The 26,015-nt window shown below is 39.8% G+C and overlaps 1 protein-coding gene across 5 annotated transcripts in view; it reads left to right on the plus strand.

Annotated features, from left to right (window-relative positions):
• plekha7b (pleckstrin homology domain containing, family A member 7b) overlaps nucleotides 1–26,015 on the plus strand; it is a 72,124-nt gene that overhangs the window by 34,056 nt on the left and 12,053 nt on the right. For 4 of the 5 annotated variants that reach the window (XR_003462793.1, XM_019272571.2, XM_019272578.2 and 1 more), the window contains 12 exons: nucleotides 2,607–2,690; nucleotides 8,558–8,669; nucleotides 10,166–10,270; nucleotides 10,751–10,823; nucleotides 11,260–11,360; nucleotides 15,249–15,427; nucleotides 16,669–17,091; nucleotides 17,284–17,824; nucleotides 20,515–20,598; nucleotides 21,081–21,215; nucleotides 22,134–22,202; nucleotides 25,139–25,210. Coding sequence is in view for 4 of the 5 variants with exons in the window: in XM_019272571.2 (XP_019128116.1) it covers nucleotides 2,607–2,690; nucleotides 8,558–8,669; nucleotides 10,166–10,270; nucleotides 10,751–10,823; nucleotides 11,260–11,360; nucleotides 15,249–15,427; nucleotides 16,669–17,091; nucleotides 17,284–17,824; nucleotides 20,515–20,598; nucleotides 21,081–21,215; nucleotides 22,134–22,202; nucleotides 25,139–25,210 (1,978 nt within the window). In the remaining variant the exon portion in view is untranslated. Of the gene's footprint in view, nucleotides 1–2,606; nucleotides 2,691–8,557; nucleotides 8,670–10,165; nucleotides 10,271–10,750; nucleotides 10,824–11,259; nucleotides 11,361–13,223; nucleotides 13,365–15,248; nucleotides 15,428–16,668; nucleotides 17,092–17,283; nucleotides 17,825–20,514; nucleotides 20,599–21,080; nucleotides 21,216–22,133; nucleotides 22,203–25,138; nucleotides 25,211–26,015 lie in introns of those variants that run through there. The other variant, XM_027281726.1, reaches the window with a different exon arrangement.

Consider the following 26,015-nt stretch of genomic DNA (forward strand, 5'->3'; position numbering starts at 1 on the left):
GTATACTAAGCTTCTTTGGTGCCAGTGGTTTCTTTTTACCATTGCTTCATTACAGTAGCTGTAGTGGAAGAAAGAGGAGCTTTGTAATAAACTAGAGTGATACCTCAGTAGCATTTTGTAAATAAGTTGCTTTCATTGGATTTTTTTTTGTTCATTAGCAAATTAGATGTTGAGATATTAGTAGTAGCTTGGTATTTCTGTGTCTTCTGTGTCTACACATCATCCTTAAGATGCTTTTGACTAGGTATTGATGTAAATGATTGCATTAAAGACAGACTGCACTCAAATCAATGTCATCTCAATCACCTTTCAAAGAGAGACACTGCAATGTTCTTCTGTTATGTTTTTTACCTTGAATAATGTATTACGGTCCATGATTTATGTAGAGTCCCTACACAGAATCATATTAGTACACAATTTAGATGAGAAGGCAGCTCTTCTGCAGCAGGAGTTCATTTTGCCCCTTGGGACAGCGTTGTCACAAGAGTTGATGGAAGCTGGTTCTCAGAAAACAAATAGCCCTACTGTGCTGCAGTGTTAGTACACTAACCGGAGATGCTGCAAATTCCGTGACAAATAGTTCAGAAGTAATGCGGCTAAAAACAAAAGCCTCAAAGAATGCAGATTCCTAATTAACAGGCCATGCTGGTGCAGTGCTGTATGCGCCCAGTGCAGCTCAGCAAATTATGAGCTGTTACCAGGAACAAGCCTGACCAAGCCTGTGTTGTGTGTGCGCGTATGATCGAGTGCTGTTTTCACATGAGTGTATGTGTAGGTTTTATGTATTGTTTATATTAGGTGTTATATGTTGTTTGTGTGTGCAGAATCGCTCAGCATTATTTCTGTTCAATACACCCCCTGAACTTTTATGAAATGTCAACTCATAAATCTTTCCACCCTGCTCAGTCTGTCTCCCCTCCCTTTGCTGCATGGTGATGCAGTGAGGCACCACACTCTGTTTGTATCACTCTGCACCTTTATCGCACTGAAGTTTTACAGCTCCTCCTTCAGAGGATTCACCTGTCACTGCTGGTTATATAATCATTTATTTACCCTTGTGACACTTAGATTTGGGCTAGTTTTGTTGGTGATCTGTTTATCTGTACCAGCGTGTTTATAAAAAAGCAGCGTATGGATTTAGCTTCTGAGCAGCAGTATTTACTCTATGGTTTCATTGCACGCTTGTGCACAGTATTTCACAGCTTCTGTTAAAGAATAGTGTTTTTCTGCTATAATAGACCGTGTATGATGGCAATGGGAGAAGATAAAAAGTTAGGAGGGGGTGAAATATAATACTAACAAAAGCAAGGCCTGAAAGCATAATGTTGCAGTTCAGTTAACAAGATTTCAACACTTTGTATCTGTTGTCCTCATACTATAACAAATCTCACTAGCTACACCTAAGAGGATAGAACACACAGTCCTTTCTAAATTACAACATATTATATCTGTAATAGCAGAGGAATGTCAAAGCTGTAAATCCATTGCCTTGTATAATGTCTCTACATAACTCAAGCTTCTAAAGCTCCACATTAACGATAATTGTGATATTTAAAACTGAAATATTAACATGATAATAGTACACACATGATATCGTGTAATTAATCATTTCCATTTCTTTCTGTTCCTGCTTTGTGGTTCACACTCCAACATAGTAGGTGGTGGTAATGCACCTCGATGCTGGTAACCAGTCAACAGTTGAGTGTAATTCACTGACCCAAAAAGAGACAAAGCACACAATAAATGTTAAAGATGAATTTGACTGACAGCATCATCATTATTTTTATATATAAATATATATATATATATATTATATATATATAATAGATTTATATATAGTATAGTCATATATAGTCTATATATAGATATAATATATTGTTGTTATATATATAGATATCACAGTAATATTGTTATCGTAATTCTTTTGGACATGGTAATTGTCAAGTGAAAGAATCAGAAAGCATACAGCATCTCAAAGGATGTGTCACAGTTTGAGGGAATAATGGATGGCAGTATCAGTGGCAACTAACTAGTCCTGGGTAACCTTAAATTTTTCAGGTCTATGTGGTCTGACACCAGACTGTTGATCTTTCCTTTGACACTGTATAAACTAGATATTTTCTGTGATTTTTGTTTTCTGTAAATGGAATAGCCCAAATCTTGCCTAGTCAGATAAATATACAATACGACAGCAACAAATAGAAAAAGTCACGGCGTAATATTTCGGTCCTCTCAACACTAGCTCTAATAGTCACTTATCTGTTTCTTATCCTGTGACAGTAAACATGCGTTCATGTTCTAGTTAAAACAATGAATGGCCCCATCTAATTGAAATCAATAAAACCTGGCGAGCTGGCTAAGAAAAGAGTGCTGAGCTCTACACTTCGTGTAAAAGAATATAAGCAGCGGCTCCTGACCTGGCTGCAGTGCGACCATAGATTCTTTCACAGTTGACTTAAACGTTCATTGTCAGCTAATCTTTTTGTTGTAAACCCCAGCCAGCAGCCAAAAGGAAGTATAAAAAAAAATGTGATCAGACACGAATATGATTAATGACTCGATGACTCTAATTTTGTTTTTCTCTCCACCCTCCCTCTATCCTACAGCCACAATCTTAGGACTACATCCTTTCGGCATCCTGTGACAGGACAAATTTCCCCAGAAAACACAGAATACACACTACAAGACAGGTGAGTGGGTCTTTTTTTTCACCCTTTAAATGATGCATACACTGCATGCTTAAATGTAAGGATAGGTTAGCTCAAGGACATGCAGTGGGAGTCTAGAAACAGACTGGGAAATAGCCTGTCCCCCCCAATGAAGCATATCATGATATGGGGAGAGAGTTGTCTATTCTGTAGTAACAAGCAGAGTAAAAACAGTTCAGGAGGTAAATGGTCAAAGTCAGAGCACTAATGAATCAAATTATGTGTTATTATAGTCATTACCATCATAACTGACTACACTCACTTGTCAGTGGCTTTGGAGACTCTTAAGTATTATTCCTCAAATTACTGGGTTAATAGGATTTATGATAATGTTATAACTGGCACTCACGTATGCTTTTGACCGTGTTCGTATCATATCTAGAGTCGTAAATCTGTCTCATCAATCAGCCAAGTTACGATTATGTGGGCTTTATTTTTCATGGTCCGTCCTATTTTTCCCAGTGTAGTTGGAGTCATAATGACCTGACTGTGTGGCTTGGCATCGATAACAATTTTTAAGATGACACTTTGACACAAATATTGTATATTAAATACCAACATGCCATTGCAATTGAGATCTGGAACCACACTAGAGTGGTGTTGCTTTCATTTACTGAAGTATATATTGCCGTGGCATGGCATTTGGATTTATTGTCGTTGTTTTATGTCATTGTGTGAAACTCATTCGGCAAAGCCATCAAAGCTGTATGGCAGGTTTAGAGCACAATATAATGCAGCAGGTGTGCGATCGTATTTAAGCTGCCTGGTGTAAGATGATCGCGCATTGCGCGGATTCCACTATTGGCAGAAACAGAGACAAGCATGTGACCCGCACATTCTCACAAATTAAAAGATGGTCCGTTAAAGCAATGCAAAACTAATTCATCTGCATTCTCCAATGTAATTCATATCCTGAAATTCTCCCTATCCATCCCTAGTTTAGTTCTGTTGAGCCATAGATTTGCCTACCATCAAGGGGCTTACTGGCATATTGATGCAACAGAACTATGCTATTACTTTGAAATGCCAGCAATAATCTCTTTAAGTTATGGTAAGAATAGCATTAGTCATTCACGAGGATGTCATGAAATGGGCAGAACAACATTAAAAAATCTAGCCTCAGCATACAGTAAGCATAATAAAGTGATGCATTCGTAATTTCTATTATTAAAAGGACACAACAATCACCTCTGTGTGGACAAGTATACAGTAGTTGGCCACACAGAGGTGACAGAGAAGTTGTGATCTCAGCAAACAGAATTAAGAAGTTCAGCAAAAACCAGGACAGGGTTCTGAACAACATCCAGGACAGATTGTGACTTCAGCTGCACTCCATGTTTTTGAAATAAAGAATCGCAGCTGATCACGACACAACAGAAAATAGCTTGTGTGATACCGGTAAATGTAATATTTTATTTTTAGTTGCCTGTGTATTTTATCTGTCGATCAGCAGCTTCTTCTCCTCATCACTCACTCTCAAAACTATATAATATGCTATTTTAATGTGGTGGATTACACATCGTGCAGTTTTGAGTTGACCATATAACCACCTCAACCATTTCCCCGTAATTCCAGTCTTCACGCCAAGCTAGGCCACAGTAAACACATCCTATAAATGTAAAACACTAGAGTCACCACTCTGTCGGTCGGCCGATGTTATCAGCTGATACTGGCAGACATGTTGATATATTATGTGATACATGCCAATGAATGAAGACAGATAATAGAAAATAGAAAAAACTTCTTGTTGTAATATATTGATGTCACCCAAAGTTTATCCAGCAGAGTGCGCTGCTATTAACAATACTGGCAAACAGCTCAGAGTAGAGACGAAGAGAGAAGAAGCAGCTCTCACCAAGGTCACCACTGTTGGCAGTGTAAATGTTGAATTATTAAACATGATAAAGAATACTTAACCTAAATATTCTTCACTAAAGTTATTTGTTTAAGGAATAAGCCTTCTGAGTACCCTTGCATAATCATATTGTTTCACAATCCACATAGAAGACATCAACTTAATTCAAAACAACAAAAAATTACAAAAATTCACAATAGTGGCATCACATCGGTAATCTGTGAATTTTTCCCCTCTAAACTCAGTCTCAAATATTCCAGATTGATCAGGCTTTATAAACACTTTGTGTGACATAATCAATTTTTTAATCAGTTTTAGAACTGATGAAACTTTGTGTTCACAAGTATGTTTACATACACTACAGGATTTCATGAGTTTATCTGTTTGGCCAAAAATCTTCTAGCAGCTTTACCTTATAGCATAATGTGTGGATTGTTGTAGTTTTAGTTCAGTCTTATGTAAATTTATCTAGAAAAGGAGGACTTAGAGCAGATGGAGGCAACAAAGAAAGTGATTTTTAATTAACTATTCCAACTCAAGCGTCTTCTCCAAACCACTCGTTGCTGCAGGCATACACACTACTAACTGATAACTGAGGTTTCTTTCTCTTCTAAAGCAACTATTCGTTTTATTACCGTATTTTCATGCCTCTCTTGTCCACCCATCTTTTTATAATGCTGTTGTATAGTCGAGTGTGAGAGCGTGACAGCTGGGTGCTGTCTTGGTATCGAATGCGTGCAACAGGCATGACCTCGCTGTGGCTGCAAAACATTGCTTCTGTTCACTGTCATGGCGATGCTATGGTCTTCATTCTGCGTGTACTGATATCTGTAAAGGAAATTCACTGACTTCCTTCCAAGTGAGGAGAACCACAGAGTGTTCCCTGAAAACCCATATCGGATTGAAGGCAGAGAAGGAAAAAGAGCTTCAGGAGGCCATTCCCCACGGAGGGGTCGATCAGCCTATGCTTTTCTGGGCTGAAGGCTTTGACTTTGTTATGGATTATCACACTATCATCAATTCGTCAACTCTCCTCATGTACTCCCGGCTTAAAAGGATTTGAAAATGTCAAATATGCCCTGATTTCCATCATAGCAAGAGACACAGCAAGAAATTGAGCTTAGTGTCTTTTCCCCCCCTTCTACTCTATGTGATGTGAAATATCGCTCCCCTCCACCACATGCCACAACAAATCTCCCGGGGAACCATTCCAATGACAGTGGTGGTAAACAGTATGAAAGCTTCACATAAAATAGCAGAGTCCCCTTGATACGACAGAATGAAACTTCCTAAATGGCTGGCTGCTGTCCAGACTGAGTGCAGATACTGTAACTTTTGTTCCACTGTGGTTTCTCTCTTTACCTAATTTTTTGACACTTTGTTTCTATTGCAGATTTCTATTTACATATAACAACAACAAAACAACACAGCGGTTTGGGTTCACTAACATTTTTTTGCTTTAGCCTCTGATACATCTCTAGCTTATCTCCTTTCCCAAAGCAGGAACAAACAGGGTTAGGGTTTGTGCTGCCCTTAATCCCTTTGTGGAACAATGTAGTAGTGGTGTCAGAGAGACAGGTCACACATTGTTGGATATTTCTCACTCCTGAAAGTCAGGAAGAGGCTCTTCCAAAGACTGGGCAGTTGCATGTCAGTTTTACTGGTTGATTGGCTGCAGATGTTTTCAAAATGTTTTACTTGTTTGTTCTTGAAGCAACATTGCATAGAAATCTGTATTTCCAATTTCCGAGTGCAATATCACTGTCGTAAATATGGACTGCATTCTATCTAATAATTTCTATAAAAAAACTATCGAGTCGGCAGCTCTGCTTATACAGCCAGACTTAAAGCAAGGTCAGCAACACAAGACATAGCAGCCAGCTAATAATACTTACTAGTCCGACAGCAAGAAGCTCAGCTTGGCGTCTGTCTTTCAGCCTTTTATGAACTTTGTTAGCTCTCGCCATTGACTAAAAGTCAGCCCCAGATTTATGCTTGTCCAGCAGCCTCTCGCACGGTCACTCTCTCCTTTTCTCTTCTTAGCTTCCTCCGTCAGCGTCCTCATCAGTCTCTTCACATCTGCCATTATGTCCACAGAGGCTGCTTAGCCTGGTTACACATTGCCCACTTGCCCAGCTCTGGTTCTGCAGAAACAGGTATACAGGCCAGAGTGGAAATGACACCATTCACCTGATAACAAGTCAGTGAAGCATGATTTTAAAATCTGATATTTTATGGTAGAAAAGTTACACAGTAATGCTTCAAGAAGTGAAGTATTTTCTAGGCCTGAGCACACCTATGAGCAAATAACTAACCACAGGAAGCAACTATAATATGGTTTGACTGTTGTTGTTTTGGTTCCAGAAATAATGTCTCTCCAGGTAATGAAGAGTATCGCTGAACTCAACTAAATATTGAAGTTGTAAAGATTGTACCAGGTTTCACTAGTATCACCTGGTATAGTGGTGTTGGTGGGACTCACCTTATGCCCATAACTGCAAGATATGTGTATGAAAAATCTTCTGGAACTTCATGTTATCGCTTAATCAGCACTGCCTCCACTTCCTAAGAAACATCTCTGAGACCTTTTTATATCAAATTGATCCTCGCTGTCTTCTTCAGTTTTCTTGTTATCTATGATGCATCTCCTTCTGAGCACATACAACAAATCAAAAGCTGCAGCAGCCTGGGAGTGAATACAAGGTTATAACTGAAAGCAAAAAAAGACGCTTAAAAGCAACGACTTTGCCACTTAAAAATCTGAATTTCCAGTTTACTTTTTTATTTATGTAATTATTTCTACTGTCACACCCTTAACCCATGCAATAAGTGCAACTCCAACCACTTAATTTGCAGCAGAAGAAGCTGCTGTAATGTTCGGGTCTATACAGTGACATCAGGCTTCGGGAGTTATTAACTGTAACCATTAGGCTGCTTTGTTGTCACGTTCTTCTGTATTTGAGAGTCTTCTATGAAACTTTTAATTGAAATTTATGCAAAATACTGACATTTGTTTTCTACTTTGGTGCTGAAGGATAAATCACAGTAATCATCTCAGTCAGCTGAGATAGTCCCTTTTGTGACCTGCCTGTGTGTAATTCTGTGCTGAAGGTCGTAGCTGTTGACAACCTTATTCCATTAACCTTCAGGAGTTACTATTTGAGGTATCACACAATGTTGTGCAGTTCCTGTAAAGCTTTTGGTGCATATCTTGCATAAAGAGTTCACAAAACAGCCAGATGACATATTTTCTTTTGACTAAATTGAGTTGAAATGAGTATGGTAAGCTCACAGCAGGGAGGTGAAGTACTGAAGATCTTGGGACACATAAGGAATAAATAATCTAAGACTGAATTTCAGGTTTTATTTACAGTTGAACTTTGAGTGCCTAAATCAGAAGGAAAAACAACTACTACTTACTAAAATGTCATCTGTCTGGTGTTATTAGTATGAACATGTTAATACAAGTATAAATCTATTCATAAATCACAAATTTACCACTCGAAAGGAATATTTCATTTTTCTGAATCCATAGCAATATGATGATGTCATGAGGAAATGTGAGGTGGGATGTGGTTTCGAAGCTGTCCAAAGATTTGGTGTGTGTGTGTGTGTGTGTGTGAGGAAGAGAGAGAGAGAGAGAGAGAGAGAGAGAGAGAGAGAGAGAGAGAGAGAGAGAGAGATCTGTATATGGCTTTATTTGGGTGTGTATAAGCCCCAGGTTGTGTGTCAGTCAGGTCAGTTGTCATTGGAGTATTTGGAACACAAACCTTCCACTATTAACACGTCCACTGTAAAGCTATTGGCTGTGACAGGTCGCGTGGCGGCGTCAGGAAATAGTCATATCCTTTATATGTGAAAGCTCAGCCCAGAGCTGCACTCTGTTTCCCTGCGTGACTTTAGTTTGTCAGAAGAGTGAAGCAATATCACTATCCAATGCTTCTTGTCCTGTATGTATTACTGACCTTCTTCTTCGCTGCCTTCTCGACTGCAGGCTAGAATCCCGTATGTCCAAGTCAGCAGCCAATCAGAGATCCCCCAGCATGGTCACAGACTCCTCCAAGGCTGTGACCTCAGCAGCAGTGGATGTCACCTCGGGGTCAAAGGTGAGAATCTGTGTTTCTCTTCTCTCAGAAGCCAACTGCTGATGTCGAGTATGTGTTAGTTTGTTTTACCGTCGAACCTAAACTTTAAAATTCTTGAAATGTTTTAAGAGAAAATTAATTATAAAACAAGATTCTGTTTTATAATGTTTTTTCGTGTTTTCTTATTTGATGCTTATCATAACTGACCAACCGTTTCTTTTTAAGGTAGTGAATTGCTTTAGGGGCTCTCTTGATGCTCATGATGATACATTGATTTAATCAACTGTAGAAGATATTATCTCACTCTGATTAATGGCCTCAGAGAGCAATAATTTAGTGATTTTTTTCAAACATAATAAATCTCAAATGGACATCCTGTGGGACAGGACAGGGGTGCGGTGTCCATTATGCATCTTTGGAATAGACTTGCTGTTGTTTCCACAGCGATCATGGAAATTTTCACTGCAAATATGTTTTGTCAGTGTATATGGTATTTTCAGCACAACACACCCCAATACTGTAATAAATTTCAGTTCTACTTAATTCCAAAAGTCAAACATTTGGCCCTCAAATGTTTTCTTTGTCTGATATGACACAATATCTTTGGACTTGTGAACTGTTGATCTGGCCAAACAAGGAATACTGAAGACATTACCATGGACTCTTGGAGGTTGTACTTTAGGATATACTTTACTAGTTGCTGACACGTTAAGGACCAGATGATCAATCAAAAGAACTGGTAGATCTACTGTGTGATGATTGTTTTGTCAAATTCATGACTCCCTATAAAGAATTGGCTATGCCAATTTGTCCCATCAACATTTGTGTCTTCTTTTAGCCAGAGTCAAACCCGACATCCCAGGTATTTCTGTAGGAAAGCACATGAGAAAGTCTGTTTCATTTTTTTTGCACAGAATAGGTAGTAAAAAATGACCTTGCCTAAAAATATGCCTGTTTATAAATAGATACATCCACAGGAATAGCCAGTTGGTATTTCCTCTTTTCATTATGGGTGTTAAACTAAGGAAGTTCCAGGAAAGAATGACATTTTACTTATTTTGCCAAGTAAGAAAGTTTTGCATTATATCATTTGCACTGCCATGGAGTATTTCTGAAACATGCTCAACTTCATAAGCCCAAAAGAGCCCTCCACTCTCCTGTAAACTGATAAACTTACAATATTCGGTAACCTACTCATATAATAAACCATGTTTAATGTAATTGATATTTTAAAAAGGTTAGGAAGATTACCCTGAAAGCATCAGACCATTATTTTTGTTGATTGTCCCCACACAAACCACATTCATTGAACTTTAAAGTTGCTCCACATTTTCCCTACTGCAGCACCCATTCACCAGTTTGAGAACCAATATGCAATATACACCATATTACTCTCTATTAATGACTCTATGTAACCTCAGGTAAGAGCAGTAAATTGTCTCACAGTTCTTCAGCAAAGCTACCACGTACAGTAATGAACTCTGTAATGAGCTCTGTCTTTTTTCTGTTTTCTGCAGGCCTCCAGAGGTACAGGGAAAGTACACAGTTTTGGAAAGAGGGATCATGCTATTAAAAGAAACCTCAACATCCCAGTGGTGGTGAGAGGCTGGCTCTATAAACAGGTGAGCTCTTATTATGAGTTTGACAGAAAGACCTCACCTGTCATGTGTCAAAGAGCTCATGTTTTTGACGTATGTTCAAATCTGTCACAGTAATAATAGTTGCAAAAATGTCTTTGTGTAGTCTGATCTGACGATCTGAACCATAACATTTACCTAATGAATGCACAGACTGCCCTTAAAGAACACTTTAATGTGGACTTGAGTGTGTCATGAGGCACAGTCCTAAAAAGTATAAGACAAAAATCCCTAGTTTAAAGACCTACAGTACTGAGTTAAATGAGGCTGCAGCTTTGTGCCAAATGCTGTGAGAAAAAAATGTAAATGAAAAAGAAATTATTGTTCTAATGATATGCACAAAGCCCCCCCCACTCACTCCCTTGCTGCTAACTATGCTTTTTAATTAAAATGTGAATTAAGATCCGTTCCTGCGAGGAGGATTTCTAAATACACTGTGCGTTGTGTTTGCCCCTTCACCTCCAGGACAGCTCTGGAATGCGACTGTGGAAACGGAAGTGGTTTGTTTTGTCAGACTACTGCTTGTTTTATTACAAAGGTGAGTCGATGAAAAATTCACTTAAAAACTTAAAATTATCTAGATTGTTGAATCAGGCATACATACCTCTGGTGATCAATGTGGGAAGATATATTTCTTGATTAATGGCAGTCTATAATTAGATGTATGACATCTCTAACTCTCATCTCCTTCCTTATTAACTTGAGTGTTTTATTATGGGATGTAATCTGTGCTTGTGTTGCTGGAGCATCTACCTCCTCTCCTCCATTAATCACACTGAATAATAGATAAGCCACATGCCACTTTGTGCCACATGCTGCCACGCTGACTCGTCCAGAGTCACCCATGAATTATGCCTCACAAATTTTCCTGCTGCTCGTAAAAGATCTTGGCAAGATTAGAGTTCGTTGTTTTTGGATGCCCCTAACAGCGCTGTGTGTGTGTGTGTGTGTGTGTGTGTGTGTTTGCTTCACAGACAGCCGAGAGGAGACGGTGCTCGGTAGCATCCCTCTGCCCAGTTATGTCATTGCACCAGTTGAGCCTGATGACCACATAAACCGTAAATACGCTTTCAAGGTAACACTGAAGTGGCACAGAATCAGATCTATGAAAGGTGTTTATTATGTCCATGTGTAGCCAGTGAAACTTGATCACTACTTACAGTTTCTAAGAATATTCATTGCTACATCATTTCTGCAACACAGGAAAACCTTGTTGGGTACTCCCTGCTGGCTAGATCACATTTTTGTTTCTCCTTCATGTTTTTTTTCTTGTATTATTTATTGTTAGGGCTGGGAATTGTTGTCAAGTTGTCAAAAAAATGGAATCAGGTCATATTTTTTGTTTCTATAAACCTTTCTATAAAGAGATTATTTTATTCATGCAAAGCAGCTGCTTATGTTCCAGGAAAACAACATGAAATGGTGAAATTTAGTCAATTAACAAAAAAATTTTTTTGACAAAAAGTATTGTCTTACACAGCTATTTGGAATTTTTAAATTTACATTCAGTTTTGTGGAAGAAAGCTATTAAAGACTTTTTCTGAAGTCCAGTTGTTTGGAATGAGATGGAATTTCTGATCCTCTAGTCGTGTTTCAGTGGATGGCTGCAATACAATCCTTTATGAGTAAAGAGTAAAATCTGAGTAGATTAGAGTATACACTGTTAATATTGGCATGTGTATTTCTAGAAAAACAAACTTTGCACATCTGATTTTGATCACCTATTGTGAGCAGAGGTTGTGTTTCAGTAGTTTGGCTGTTGTGCTGGACAGGCTGCAACAGTGCAGCCTTCGGACTTTGTTTCTTTCACCGAAATCTGATTGGCACATAACTCGCTTGTTGTACTCCACCTATTACAGGCGGCGTTGGGTAATAGTGTCATTTTTATTTGAAAGGGCGTGACAGAACTTTTCCTTGTGTGTGGATTTTTTCTTTGTTTTTCCATTTTTGTGACTTCTTTTTCTCATTTCCTTCTGTGACAGCAAAGGAATTTATGTCTTTTGGTTACAGCGAGAGTGTTAACATTATCCAGCTCCTCCTTTTGTGGAAACACAGAGCCTGTTGCAAAGAACAATAGTGCCTTAATGTTTGATGCACCACTGCAGCTTCAGGGCATTCTGTTGCAATCCTTTCAGCTCCTTTCTACTTTGGCTTTTGTTCTTGTATTCTGTGTGTACGTCTGCGTGTGTGTGCTCATGTCTGTGTGAGTATGACTGCGTGTGCTCTCACGGTACGTGTCTTTATAAAGATCACATTACATACAATGGAATTTGTATGATAATTGCGCTGCTGGGAACATTAATTATACATTCAACGTTCACCGTCTCCTCCTACCACTTGCTGGGGAGTGTGTATAAGGTTAGATGAAATTAGCCTGGGCTTTGCTGTACCTCGCTGTATTTGAGAGATCTGTATTCCCCCTCAGCTTTCTCTGAGACATCATGCATTAAAGAGCAGGAGATTACATTATGTCTATCTGAGGTGTTCTGCAAGGTTTCAGTTAGTGCTAAGTAAGCACGACAACAGCTCAGTATGTGTGTGGTGTTGTTCAACAATGGGATGTAGAGCTATTTATATGTACAGTGAATTAGAGACTACACTACAAGAATGGACTACAGATGGTGACACTAGAATGATTCTAAAAATCAATTTGATTAGCACTTGAATAAAGAAGATGGTTGTGCAAGTCAGTACAGTACTTCTCTGAAATATTTGTGGGTTTTTTTTTACCTTTCTTGAAGCACTGCAGGCTGTTCAGTGTTGCCATGCTGATGCGTCTGATTGTGAAGAATCGAGACACCTTTGATGCTGCCACTGTTACCTTTTCTTGCCTCTGTGATGACCGCCATAAGACCACAGCTGGAGCCATTTCTGTTTCGTATTGAGTCAGCACTGATCTGCTGTAACTTCCTGTTGTTTTCTGTTCACTTATTTTTGCTCATCTCACTGTGTTTCTCTCATTCCCTGTTGGTCAATTGCCTCCCATTGTGACCCGGTGTGTGTGCGCGGGCGGAGTGAGTACTGTTCTCGGCGGGGCGGCGGTCCTGAATCACACAGGCTTCCTGTCTTGCATGAATAGGTATTTGATTTCACTTGAGCCTCATCAGTGGACCGCCATCCTCAGCTTATTTTGTTTCATATCATGCTAGTAGCTGCTGAATGCACATTTCTACATGTGCATTAAAGTCTTATCATGTACAGTCATCTGCAGACAATGCCAGAGCTCATGGGACAGCATTAGATTTGAGAAATAACTTTGCGGTAAAGTTTTGGGGAAAGAAATCTTAGCTTTTGTTTTACATTTGTTATTGATGTGGCACTTTATTCGAGCAAATTGGAACTGAAATGAAACAGAAAATTGCACTTTCAGTGCAGGACTCATAACTCTCTTTAGTCCCCCAATTCTTAGGCAGTGTGAGAGGACGACGGTTACTCATTTCATCAATCTCACATACTTATTATGCTCAGTGGCTCTGGTATTTGTCTTGTCAAGCTGCATATCACCTATCACATTCTCATCGTTATTGGAGTGGTGGGACGACGGGGTTTCCCGCACTCTAATCTGATTTCATTGCATTTCTTTGGATGTTTGTTACCATCAGCAATTTCCCCCCTGCTGTACACACATTCATCTTACATTGTTTTACACTAGAAAATACAATATAAACTGCTAACTTGTTTCTCTACATCTGTTTTGAAGCAGGGCCTTGTTGGGTTTGTGTTTGCCTTCTCACATATTGCCTAAAGATTAAAGACTGCATTCAATATACAGTTTTCAGAATTGATAAATCATGGCGATGATTGGGTCCAGTGTTCAAATCTTGAAGCTGTATGTACGTTTATTCACTTAGAAGTTTAGAAACCACACGGACTGTGTGCAGTTGTGTAACAAAGGCAGAGCTCATATTACAATTAAATCAACTTTGCACAACTGTGTATATATGTGTTTATTGAGTTCTGTTTGTTGTTTATAAATAAATAAATAAATAAGGTTTGTATTTTCATAATTAATAAAGAACTCATTTGTTATGCCTCTGTGGATCTATTTTAGCAGATTTTCCATTTATTTCGCATGTTGTGGTACCGAATCCAGCCAGGATCACTTTTTTTCCAAGATGTTTATATTGCAGTTTCTTCTCTCATGTGGTATTATCAGTATTATACATGCATTTTGTTATGGTGAAGCTACATTTAGTGTTAAAGGAATATAGTGTTACCCAAAACACTGATTATGGAGATATCCAGCATGACTTATAGTTATTAACTAAAGATTTACAGACTTATTGAATATTGAGTAGACCAGTATGACATATTTTGCAGATTTAAAATGAAAGTCTGTACGATTGTGAAAGGGAAAGGAAAAAAATAAACAATAAAAGATAAAATACTGTCTATAAAGCTAGTAGCTATGAAGGTGCCGAGTGCTCCTTTACTGTGGTAGCGCTGGTTGTCTGCATCAGAATCAAGTCTCAAGCTCATTTACACCACCACATAGAATAATGGAGAATGTGTGGTTATGTGTGTGTGTGTGTATCTTGACTAAAGTGGTGACAGATGTCCATTGTTGCCTTTTTGTTTCTAATGTTTGGTTGTTTTCTGCTGTTGCTGTCTAATTTCTGTGCGCTAAAGAGATTGTGTATTTTTTTATTTTTTTTGCTGAATTTTTTGGAAGCCAGTTGGAAAATATAACCTGTGTTGAGCTGTTTTTTTGTATGGCCAGAAACAGCACAATGTTCACATTGTTTCTGCTGCAGCACTTTGCTCCCACCCTTTTCAGTTTCCAGTGAAATGTTGCTGTAAACTTTGTCCTCACTCAGTTGACGGGCTGTCAGTGTCAGTAAAGCCAAGTTTTTTTACTCATCAGCCTCCCTGGCAGCTTATTTCCTGTCTCCAGTTCTCATATCCATCCTCTCTCCCTCTCTCTCCCTCCTGATCTCTCTCTCTCTCTCTCTCTCTTTGATAGGCGAGCCATACAGGAATGCGCTCCTACATTTACAATAAGAACTCTGTGATTGGCTCACAGGCTGAACACTGCGGGATGCGGACATATTTCTTCAGTGCGGACACACAGGAGGACATGAATGGCTGGATCCGGGCCATGAACCAGGCTGCGCTGATGCAGCAGAGTCACACTATAAAGAGGTTGGTCTCGCTCTATGGAGTAGGATTCACGTCTCCCATTGGTTGGGCTTCTAGTACTAACATCTCTCCTTTCATAAAGCACAGCAGTCTCTGAACCGGATACGTGTTGAGATGATATCATAAAGGGAGGCTTGACGTCACAGTGCTCTTACCTACGTGGGCTTTATTTTAACAGCATGAGCAATCCTCCACAGCAGGTCCAACTCTGCCCGTCTGCTCTAGGGCTCGACAGTTTTTATGTGTTTCTATAATACATCTGGCCACACATAAGCATGTACTGTAGAATGTGTTTCTATAGCAGTAATTACACTGTGCAAAGCAGATTAGTGCATCATTTATTTATTTATTTATTTTTAAATATTCATAGTGAATGGCAGAAATTGCCTGCAATCTCTGACGTTTGTATCTGCGGTAAATGCACTACAAACTGTATTTAGACATCTGAGATTAGCGGGATGGCTTGAATGGTCTGTGCAATAGAGCCACCTAGAGGCCAATGCGAGTCAGTGCTATGTTCCACATGACTTGCTTTAGTCCCTTGAAATGAAACATTACTTACATGAAATACTTGAAGAAATAATAAATAATAGCACTAAATTTACTAAGCTGCCGTCTGCCATGGGACCATGTACCTGTGTATATGTAATGAACCTCAATCAACTGAAATGCACCTTTTATTACTGTTCCCGCCTTCATATTCACCTCTTTGGAATTACTTCTGCAGACATGAGCACCTAAACACTGAGGCATTTTAAATTATGTCTTATTTCCGTGACTGGGAATGTAAAAATGTGAAACCTTAGTGTGACAAAGTGAGTCATTTGTGTCCTCCGGGGATTAATTCTTACTCCAGCATTATCCTTCTTTCCACTCTATTGAGAATATAAAGAAAAATGCAGATTGAATAACTCCCTGTGGTTTCTCAGAGAAACTCAGCATAAGTAAATTACCTTATGGGTCACCAAAGGTTAATTTCATTGTGACACAGTTTTATTATGTTTTTTAACTGCTTACTGCGGTGTAATCCGGTGTTTCGAGAATAGTGCACTTCATCATAATATACAGTGAAGATGGGGAATTGGATGATGGTTAAATAACTTAAAGAGTGTAGTCGTGTGTAATAGTTGAAAGATGAAGTAGTTTAACACTTCAGTGCATACTCCACCAAGCAATTTATTTCGCTTACAGGCAGGATTCACTTTGGCTGATATATTTGATAATCCTGTCTCATTTGTTCACAGAGAGGTGGAGAAGCCAAAGAAGGCTGTGCAACAAGCAGTCCCACAGTCCAACCATGTCCACGTCAACCAGAACTTATCTCAGCCGGAAAGCCATCGCAGGACAGACAGAGAGGAACCTCCAGATAACGGTACCCAACTGACGCATGGAGAAGAGGTGAGATACGAGATCCAAGGGAGGCCAAGTCAGTCAGCCACAGAGGAGAGAGCAGAGAGACTCTCTCCAGACTCTGTCGATGGTGCCACCCACAAGAACGGACAGCAAACTGTGATCCAAGTGGCTCTGCCACCGGAACAGAATGGAAATCTTGTCTATCAGAGGGGCTTTGTTTCGCGGGCAGACCCTGACAAACATGTGCAGAGGAAAAACACACTGGCTCAGGTGGAGCAGTGGGTCAAAGTGCATAAAGGAGACCCACCAAAGAGGTCAGTTTATCTTCATACAGTCAATCTGAATAAAGTAAATGCCTCCCTCTAGTGGCTAATATAAGGACACGTTTATTTGAATTGTTTTTATTTAGTTTTATTCAAATTTATGGAGAGAAATAATTCAGATTGTGGAATGATCAGTTGAAATTCTTTATATCAAATAATTCCATGTGTTTTTTTTTGTCTCAGTGCTCCCTCTGCTGAGTACAACCTCCCTCGGCGTACTCCTCCATTAAAGCCCAAAGCCAGCACAACGGATGCCACCTATCAGTCGTTGCCAAAGTCTCCCCGTCTCCCATCTGGCAGCAACTCTCCTCCAGCAACATGCAACCTGCCCAGTGACTACAAGTATGCCCATGACCGGCTCAGCCACTTCCGCATGTCCACCGATGAGCGCATGGCCACCAAGGAGGGAATGGTGTGGCAGCTATACGAATGGCAGCAGCGACAGCAGTTCCGTCACGGTAGCCCCACCGCTCCTATCTACACCGGCCCCAACTTCACAGACTCTTCTTCTTTTAGAGTCACAGTGGAGATGCCACGTTCTATCTCTGTCCCTCCGTCCCCATGTGAAGTCCCTCCGTCAGTCCCCACTTCCTTCAAACCCCTGTCCCCTCGCAGGCCTCACACTCCCTCAGACAGACGCACAGTCAGGCCCCTGGATGAAGTAGCACCTGGGGACAGCACAAGGTCCAGCTCCCCCGGCCATATTTGTGCCCAACTTTCTCAGGTAGGGCACATATCCAGAAAAAGGAGCCATGTCTGATATTTTTAGTAAGAGTTGTCTCTGAAATCTTCTCTAGACAATTAGGACAACAATCGACTTTAACGTTGCATTATGAAATATAAAACATTTGCCCTATTTCCAGTCAAACTTAGTAGTATTAAATGTTACAATATTAATGAATAATTTCATATCAATCCTGATGATCATGATGTTCCGTAGCCTAGGATAACAAACATACAGCCTGGTCTAGGAATAAGCTATCCATGTAGAACAATAACTCAACATTAATCATGGAATCACAAACTAAACCATGCAAATATTTCTGTACGGATTAAAGATAAATTATATTTTAATAATCAATATCAGCAAATTCCATGAAAAGACCAAAACCAACAAGCACTATCACATTTATCCTCCTAACCAGTATTGTCCATGTAGCCACAGGCTGATACAGCGTATGCCTCCATGCTCCAGAGTCATCCAAAGATTAAAATGCATAAAAGACCCATAGTATTGCACTTGCTGATATATTCATTCATTATGATGAACATGGTCAGTGTAGTTTATTCCTTTCAGCAGTGCAAATGCCTACCTATGTCCTAGACGCTCAGTAACATCTGACACAAAACTACAGTCAACTACGAATATGTAAACTACACATATTGGACATTGACCAGGTCAATGGTGTGAAAATACAGTGTAGATATAATGAAGGCTTTGAACACCGGTGGGCTGTCAAGGTTAGAAATGATTAATCGACAGAAACCTAATTACCAACTATTTTGATAATTAACTCACCAATTTAAGTAATTTAAGCAAAACACTGATCATTCTCTGGTTCTACAATTGGAGTATATTCTGCTGAGTTTTGGACTGTTGGTAGGACAAACGAGCAATGTGAATATGTCGCCTTTTGCCACGGGAAATTGTGATGGGCATTCTTCACTAATTTCTTACGTTCAACAGACAAAATAATTCATTGAGAAAATACTTGGCAGATCAGTTTGTTTTCGACTAGGGCTAGGTGCCCCAGTAGGTTTGTTCTCAGTGTGGTATCACCCTGCTGTCACAGTCACACCAGTCAAAACTGGTTGAAGTTGATTATCCACCCCGATAGATGGAGTCAATTGCCCAACATGTGCTGTGTGGGGTCCCTCACAACATTGCGCAGTATAAACAAGTATAAATAATGAATGGATGGAAGTCCCACCCTTGATGAACTTATGGGCTGATGCTTAATCTTTGGTGCTTTAACACTGTAATACCGGCACAAAGTGACTGGCAGCAGCCTGTCATTGGCATGAGACTGAAGTGAAATATGACGATTCACACGTTGTGAACCAAATGACAAAGGTCTCATTCTCACGGTGCCTTGGATAGCGAGGTATCTACTGACTTGGAGGATGTTGTGCGCTCACAGGAACGCCATGGGAAGATTAGCAGGAGGTGCCTGAGAAGGCTCCGAACTTCTCAGCGCATGCACTTTGATGCTCATGTGAATCATTTGCAGATTCACACAGTCCACACCCAGGCCCCGTTCCACAGGTGGTGTGAGCATGTGCGAGAGAAAGCTTGCTACACTGCCTTTCCCCAAACCGTAGTAGCGCTCAGACAGCACCACCACCGCCACAGGAGACGGAGCGAGGGGCCGTCCTGTCATCCACACCCTGCGCCGTCTACCCACCACACCCTCCACATGTGAAAAGAGCTCCCTCCAAACCATTGCCACATTTGCCAACACACACAAGCCTCATAACCAACCCGTTGGCCTTACACGAGTAAACAAAGTGTCGCAGATGCTCTGTTTCTTCCATCATTCACGCGAGTGTCAAGACACTAATTATAACTGTAAAACAGAATGACGCACAATTATGGAAAACTCTTTAGAAGAAGATACATTTTTAACAAAGGGAGCCACAGTGACTGTGCACGATGATCCAAGGGAGCGATGTTTATGGGAACTAAATTTAGTCAGAAATGAACTTAGTTTTGGTGCATCCAGCATCTTTGAGGCTGATGGTACTCTCTGGCTGGAGTGCGCTGAAGTAATAGCTATCTGTATAACTCTGTGGAATATCATTAAGAAGTATGTTTTATTAGCAGCTAATCTAATTTGCCCAGGGCTCCTCAGCACCCTATAAACATCTCTACTCTATCTCAAACATCAGCAGCGGTCTCTTTCTTCTGATCTCGCATTTAAATAAAAAACCTATTATACAGCAAAAAAATAGTGGCATGGGAATCTCAAAGGGAATGGCTTACAGTGCTTCTCTTGCTGGTAGCAAACAAATGTTATTTTAAGAAAGCAGGTTTAGTATAATTTATGTGTAGTTAATTAAATCTCTTGTTGTTTGTGTCCTTTTAAGGTTCTGTAGTGGGCCTGGTTTTCGCTAATTCTGTGTGTTAAGCAAAAACGTCAAATTTTTCCAAGCCCTGTAGCGTCTGAAACTCAGGGCACACCTTGTTTCGAATAAGAGTAGGAGTGATGAAAGGGAGAAAACGATAGATGAAAAAATAAATCTGCTGTGTAGTCAAGTTTGTTTGCAGACTTGGAGGCAATGGTTTAACTTTGATAGAGTGGTCTCTCTCTCACTTTCAACACTATTGAAGATTACTTAGTGAATTAGACATTCTGTTTGATTTGACTCTATTAGATCTGTGATAACAAGATGATGAATTTTGTTCCTCTGCAGACTTCTCAAATAGAGAGGAGGTCCATGCCAGCCATGGGCTACATCACACACACTGTCAGCGCACCCAGCTTGCATGGCAAAACGGTATGATCCTCTTTATTGCACTCATTCAACGTCTTGGTTTCATTATTAAAGATATTTGTCATATAGTATTAACATAGTTTGCCAGTGGTCGAGGACACTTAATCCAGATATGAATAGGAATAACTCCAGTCCATTTTGAGTGGCAAGACTCGTCTTGGTGACAGTATCAAGATGTAGAATCTAGACCTGATTGAGCTGACTGATTTTGTGAACTCCCAAAAAGCTGGTCTAGGTTTTGATGCCATTATATCTAATCTTCATTCCTTGATAACACAATAAACCATCCTCCCAGTCACTTCAGTGCAGCCCTAGCTTTCACATTTGAAGTTATCATTAGGACATTGATGAAACACAAGTATACTGGCCTTTCAACCACTTGGCTCTCTCAGCTAATGTACTGCCCAGATGGTTCTCAAGTATTTTTTCTCATCCCTTTGCGCTTTCACTGGCCTCCGGCCCCCTAAACCCGGGCTTGGCTCCAGCCAGAGGAGCTGACTCTGCTCCTCATTCAGCTTCGGAGGCACCAGGCCAAGATGGCTGGTGTGCATAGCCCCAGCGATGCATTTGCTCACCTGCAGCACCACCAGCACAACGGCCTTCTAGGCCCCAGCATGCAGGTCAGGGGCCCCCGTACATCCCTAACCTTCTTTACTGCACACTGCAACCCCTGCCAGTGTATTGTGGCCCCTCCTCCCCCGCAGCCAATCCCATACATTACTTCCCTGTCATTCATAAGACTGTGCGGTCAGTTGGCATTGCTCGGTTGTCTTGCTTATTCAACCATTTTGGCATGCGCTGTGTTGCACTTCAGACTGTCCAGATTTCTTTTGAGCTATACATTAGCATCTTTATAGTCAGTGTCACTCACCAAACTTGTTCAAAACGTGAAAAAGCTTCACAAAAAAAAAAGTGTGCCACATTTGAAGCATGCTGCTTCTCGACTGTGCCTGCATCTTATACTTTTCCTGTGTTTTATGGATGTATAACCTTGCACAGCCACAAAAAGAATGCGTGATGAATACGACACTCGTATTTACATGTCTGTGTGCTTCGATGAATCTTTTGCACTTGGGTGTTTTCATTCTGAAGCAGCCATCAGGCCACAGTCTCCTTTATGAGCGTGTTCACAAACAGTGCATTGCTGTAAGACAAGCAGACCACAGTGAAGCTGCAACAGTGCTCAGTAATGACAACTCCACCCAGTTTCTAACATCCAACCATTCTCTGGCTATCCTCCATGCTTACACTCGGTTTGACCACATGTCATGCACAAGACCTGCATTGCTCAGTTGTGTATGAGGTCAAACATGAGACATTAAACCAGTTCAAAAATGACACAATTACTTAATTACAGTTTGGTTTTACTAACTGGATAAAAATACGGAGGTAGAAGTAAACTGTAATTGAGACCAAGTTAATTAAAGTTCTTTTAGTAAAGTCTGAACAGCAAATAAAGGCCTTAGGAGTCATCTGGTCACCCATTATCCTTTGCAGCTTCATTTCAAATGATTTATCTCTCCACTGCTCATTTAAAGGCTGATGATACTTACATACAACTGAAGAAGGACCTGGAGTATCTAGATCTGAAGGTGGGCCCCAACAAAGTAAATGCCACTTTATCCTTTTCATCCTCTTCTCCATCTCCCTTCTGTGGACTGCAATCTTGCTGCTCTTTTCCTGCTGCTGCCTCCTAACATCTGCCTCCCTGTTTCCCCCTTCTCCTGTCTTTCCTCTGTTCTGCGCTGTGCTTTTTCTACTGTCTCCTTATGATGAAATTAACATGTCTTTTAACTGTTTTCTTATTATGTCAAATATCCATTTTTGCTTTAGCAATCTGGCGAAACCAACAGATCCAATGAGCCCAGCAGAAAACATAATGTTTGGCTTTTTTACTTAAATACTCAAATAGAAGCCTAGAGTCAGTTTGTCCATTAGATGTATTTTCAGATGCAGCTATGCCACCTCAGCACATGTTGACGTTAAGCTCGTCCTGATGGGAATTGAAGTTTTTAAAAGCACATGGCTGAATTTGAAACAGTTTGAGTCATGTGAACTCCAATTCCTTTGTGAGTGTGCAGATAATATAAATGCAAAGGCCAATCGCTGCTGTGTTTAAGCAGTCTGCCTCATCTATGATTTATATGTTCCATTTACACCTGTGCAAAGCATTTGATCCTAAATTAGATTTGTATGTTTAACACCACAACGCTTGAATTAGAAATCTGGGTTGTGTTTTGGAATGGAGGGAGGTCATCTAATGATGTACAGTACATCCTGTAACACCTCTCCATTTCCTGTTTCGAAACAGATCCAAAGTATTGACCCGATGATCGTTTCAGTACACAATGTGTTTGAAAACTCCACTCCGAGTTTTGGGTACTGTTGGAATGTAAGGATGGTGTGCATACAAAGTGAAACAGACCATTCCACTGCTTTTCAAAAGGAATGTGATGCATCCCTGGAAAATATGCAGGATTTTGCACACGGTTATCTTGATCCCATCATTCACTGATACTCCCAACACTGCTATGAGATTTGAGCTGATGAAGTTGTGTATGCCAGAGGGCTTCGTTGCATGCCGTTAAGCATCTCTGAATGTACTGAATGTTTGTTATGGTATCCTCACTTTGCTTTTGTTTTGCTTGTTAGAGCATAAGAGATGACCCAATGGTGCTCTTAAGGAAAAATACTGACATTGTGATTATGATATAGCAGTGACAACACAAGGGCTCTAGTTTCATTGTGGTAACTGCCGGCGATAACGTGAGGTGTTGTGTCTTCACCTCGGTCTTGAAATTGATTACAGAAACTTAGTATTGTATTTACATACAACTTGTATTTTGATTTTTTAACTTGGTATAGTGTGACCCTCACTGACTGGTAAACATCCGCGTCTCTCTAACTTAATGACCCTAGTACATAACGCAGACTTTCTTTTAAAAACTACATCGTTAAAAACATCGTTTTCCCAGACTTGACAAAGCTCCCACCAGAACCACAGAATACATTATAAAACTGTTCTCACAGCCCGTGCAGGGCTCCACATGGCTGGTAATTGACTTTGACATGTAAAATAGGTGGAATGCCTCTTTACATGAGTCTCCCATTTGCGCCGTACTGGGTGTGGTGATCCTGATGTGGGAGTGTTATGAATATTCCACCCACACTTTTCAGCTTCATGCATTGCTAACTGTGACAAACGACCCGAAGACAAATCTGTGCCCCGTTATCTGGAGAACATCTGGATAGGACGCATAGACTGTCAGTCCCTGTGTTATTATACTGATAGCAGAAAAGAAGAAATACGATAAAGTCACTTCTAACTACCACAGAACTGATTACAGAGGATATAATAACAGTAATGTTGTCAATTACCAAAAATAAGAATAGAAGAAGAGTGTATAATAAGCTATAAAAACATGAATCCATATAGGGACATAACGGGAATATACAGACCATGAAATGATGAAGTGAGTGAACACATGCCGTTTTATGATACAGTACGTTTTGTACTTTGATTCCCACCTGCAGATTGCTTATGTTTTACATGCAGTTATTACAATGCATCTTCTGACACTTTCGTGATACAGAAATACAATCGCCATAATCAATTATACATTTCAAGAATAGGCCAGTTGTTACTTTATATTCACATGGAAATGCATTTTGTAAACTAAGAAGAAACTAATAACTAATATAAGTTATTTAGCAGCATATTTCCTAACTTTTAGCCATGCTTGTTATGTGGCTCTAGAGATAACAGATTTCTCTCATAGCTGCCTGCAGTTGTTTGTTTGTCCGGAGGCAGATAGCTCTCGTTGGTGAACTGAAATTTTTACAGCGCTAAAGCAAAGGTATGTTAAACTATGAGGTCCATGATATGCCATGGCTGCTGCAGCTACACACAGCTCATTAGTTTTAATTGTTCCCACTTTTTCAGTGTTTTATGACTAGCTTTGCCCACACTGTCACTGCTCTCTCTGCCAGTATATCCATACTGCCTTACCATATGAAACTAGAGGCCCTGCTAACACGAGAGGTATCATTAACCCAGGTGGCACACTGTAGCTTTTTGAAGTAGAAATAATAAAATTAAAGAATACATCCACCTTAAATCTTTCCAATGTGAACCAAGATGTTTATGAATAATGAATTCAGCATTTCAAAATTCATTTTCCTCCCTCGTGGTTCATATAAAGGACAAAGGGAAGAGCAGCTTTGGGGGTTTTTGAGTTTTTCTGAACAAAATGATGCAGAAACTCTCTGCATAAATGTTTTTGCTCAGCTTCTGCACAAAGTTTTGTTAAACCAGCTCATGCTCTTTTTTTGGGTTGTGTGAATTTTTTTTTTTAATATCTTATATTCTTTTTTATTTGTTATTGTATCAAATACCATCCAGCTTGATTTGTCTCGCAGTCTCACTATATGTTTAAAAGTTGTTATCTGTTCACTGGAAGTATTAAAGTGAAGGTATTCATAATATATAACTTGATTACTCATATTGAACATTTTATTTCATTGTGGCTATTGGGAATTTCAGGTTACTGGACGCGAGAGTTTAAAAACAGAAAGACCATCAAGGCCTGTGAAAATAGCAGAAAGTGATGCTGATGTAAGTGATTCATTATGTTCTCGAGGTTTAAAGGACAAGCACCCTGTTTATCCGTCTCTTCCTTTTCGTTAAAGATCCGACTTCTTCCAACTACAGAGAAGCAGCTGACTTTAGTCTGACTTTACTGTGTGTTTTAGTGTGGTTTGTGTGTGTGTGCGTTCTTAAGTTGTGGTAAACAGAGGCTGCGGAGGGAAGGGAACGTATGTACATTGCAACACTGTGGGGACACCCATCCACACTGCACAGTGAGGGCCTGAGAGTACCGACCACAGCTTTTATTTTCCTCCCTGCAATTTAAAGGGAAAAATACATGTAATGGGAGTTTTAGATGTTGAGCTGTTAAATTTTTCAGTTTGATTAGCCTGATCCTGCTTTTTTCACTCTTTGTTTTCTGCTGAATGGAGGTAAATAAGATGGATGTCCTGGCTTTTCATCATTAGCATTGTTCCACTTTAACAATTTATAAGAAAATGCCAGTAAATTTGTCTGAACAATGAATATTTCATGCAATTAAAAACAACAATATACGGCAGCAAAATAAAAACAGCTTAATTATTAATTGAACAGAATGATAAATAGATCGGAGAAAAAAATACACTGTGTGAGAAAGACTGTGAACTAGGCAGTCTTATGTTGTTTTCATAAACACATAACCCATTTCTGGGAAAACAAATCTGTCACTCTCAATAAACACGGTTTTCTCCAAAAGTGAATTTGAAAATATGGATTTTTGATTATGATTACTCATAATGGGTATTACCAGAGCTCACCCCCCTGAAAACCAGACAGTATAGAGCCTTTTGAT

Source organism: Larimichthys crocea, chromosome VIII, assembly GCF_000972845.2.
Source record: "Larimichthys crocea isolate SSNF chromosome VIII, L_crocea_2.0, whole genome shotgun sequence".
Taxonomy (NCBI): domain Eukaryota; kingdom Metazoa; phylum Chordata; class Actinopteri; family Sciaenidae; genus Larimichthys; species Larimichthys crocea.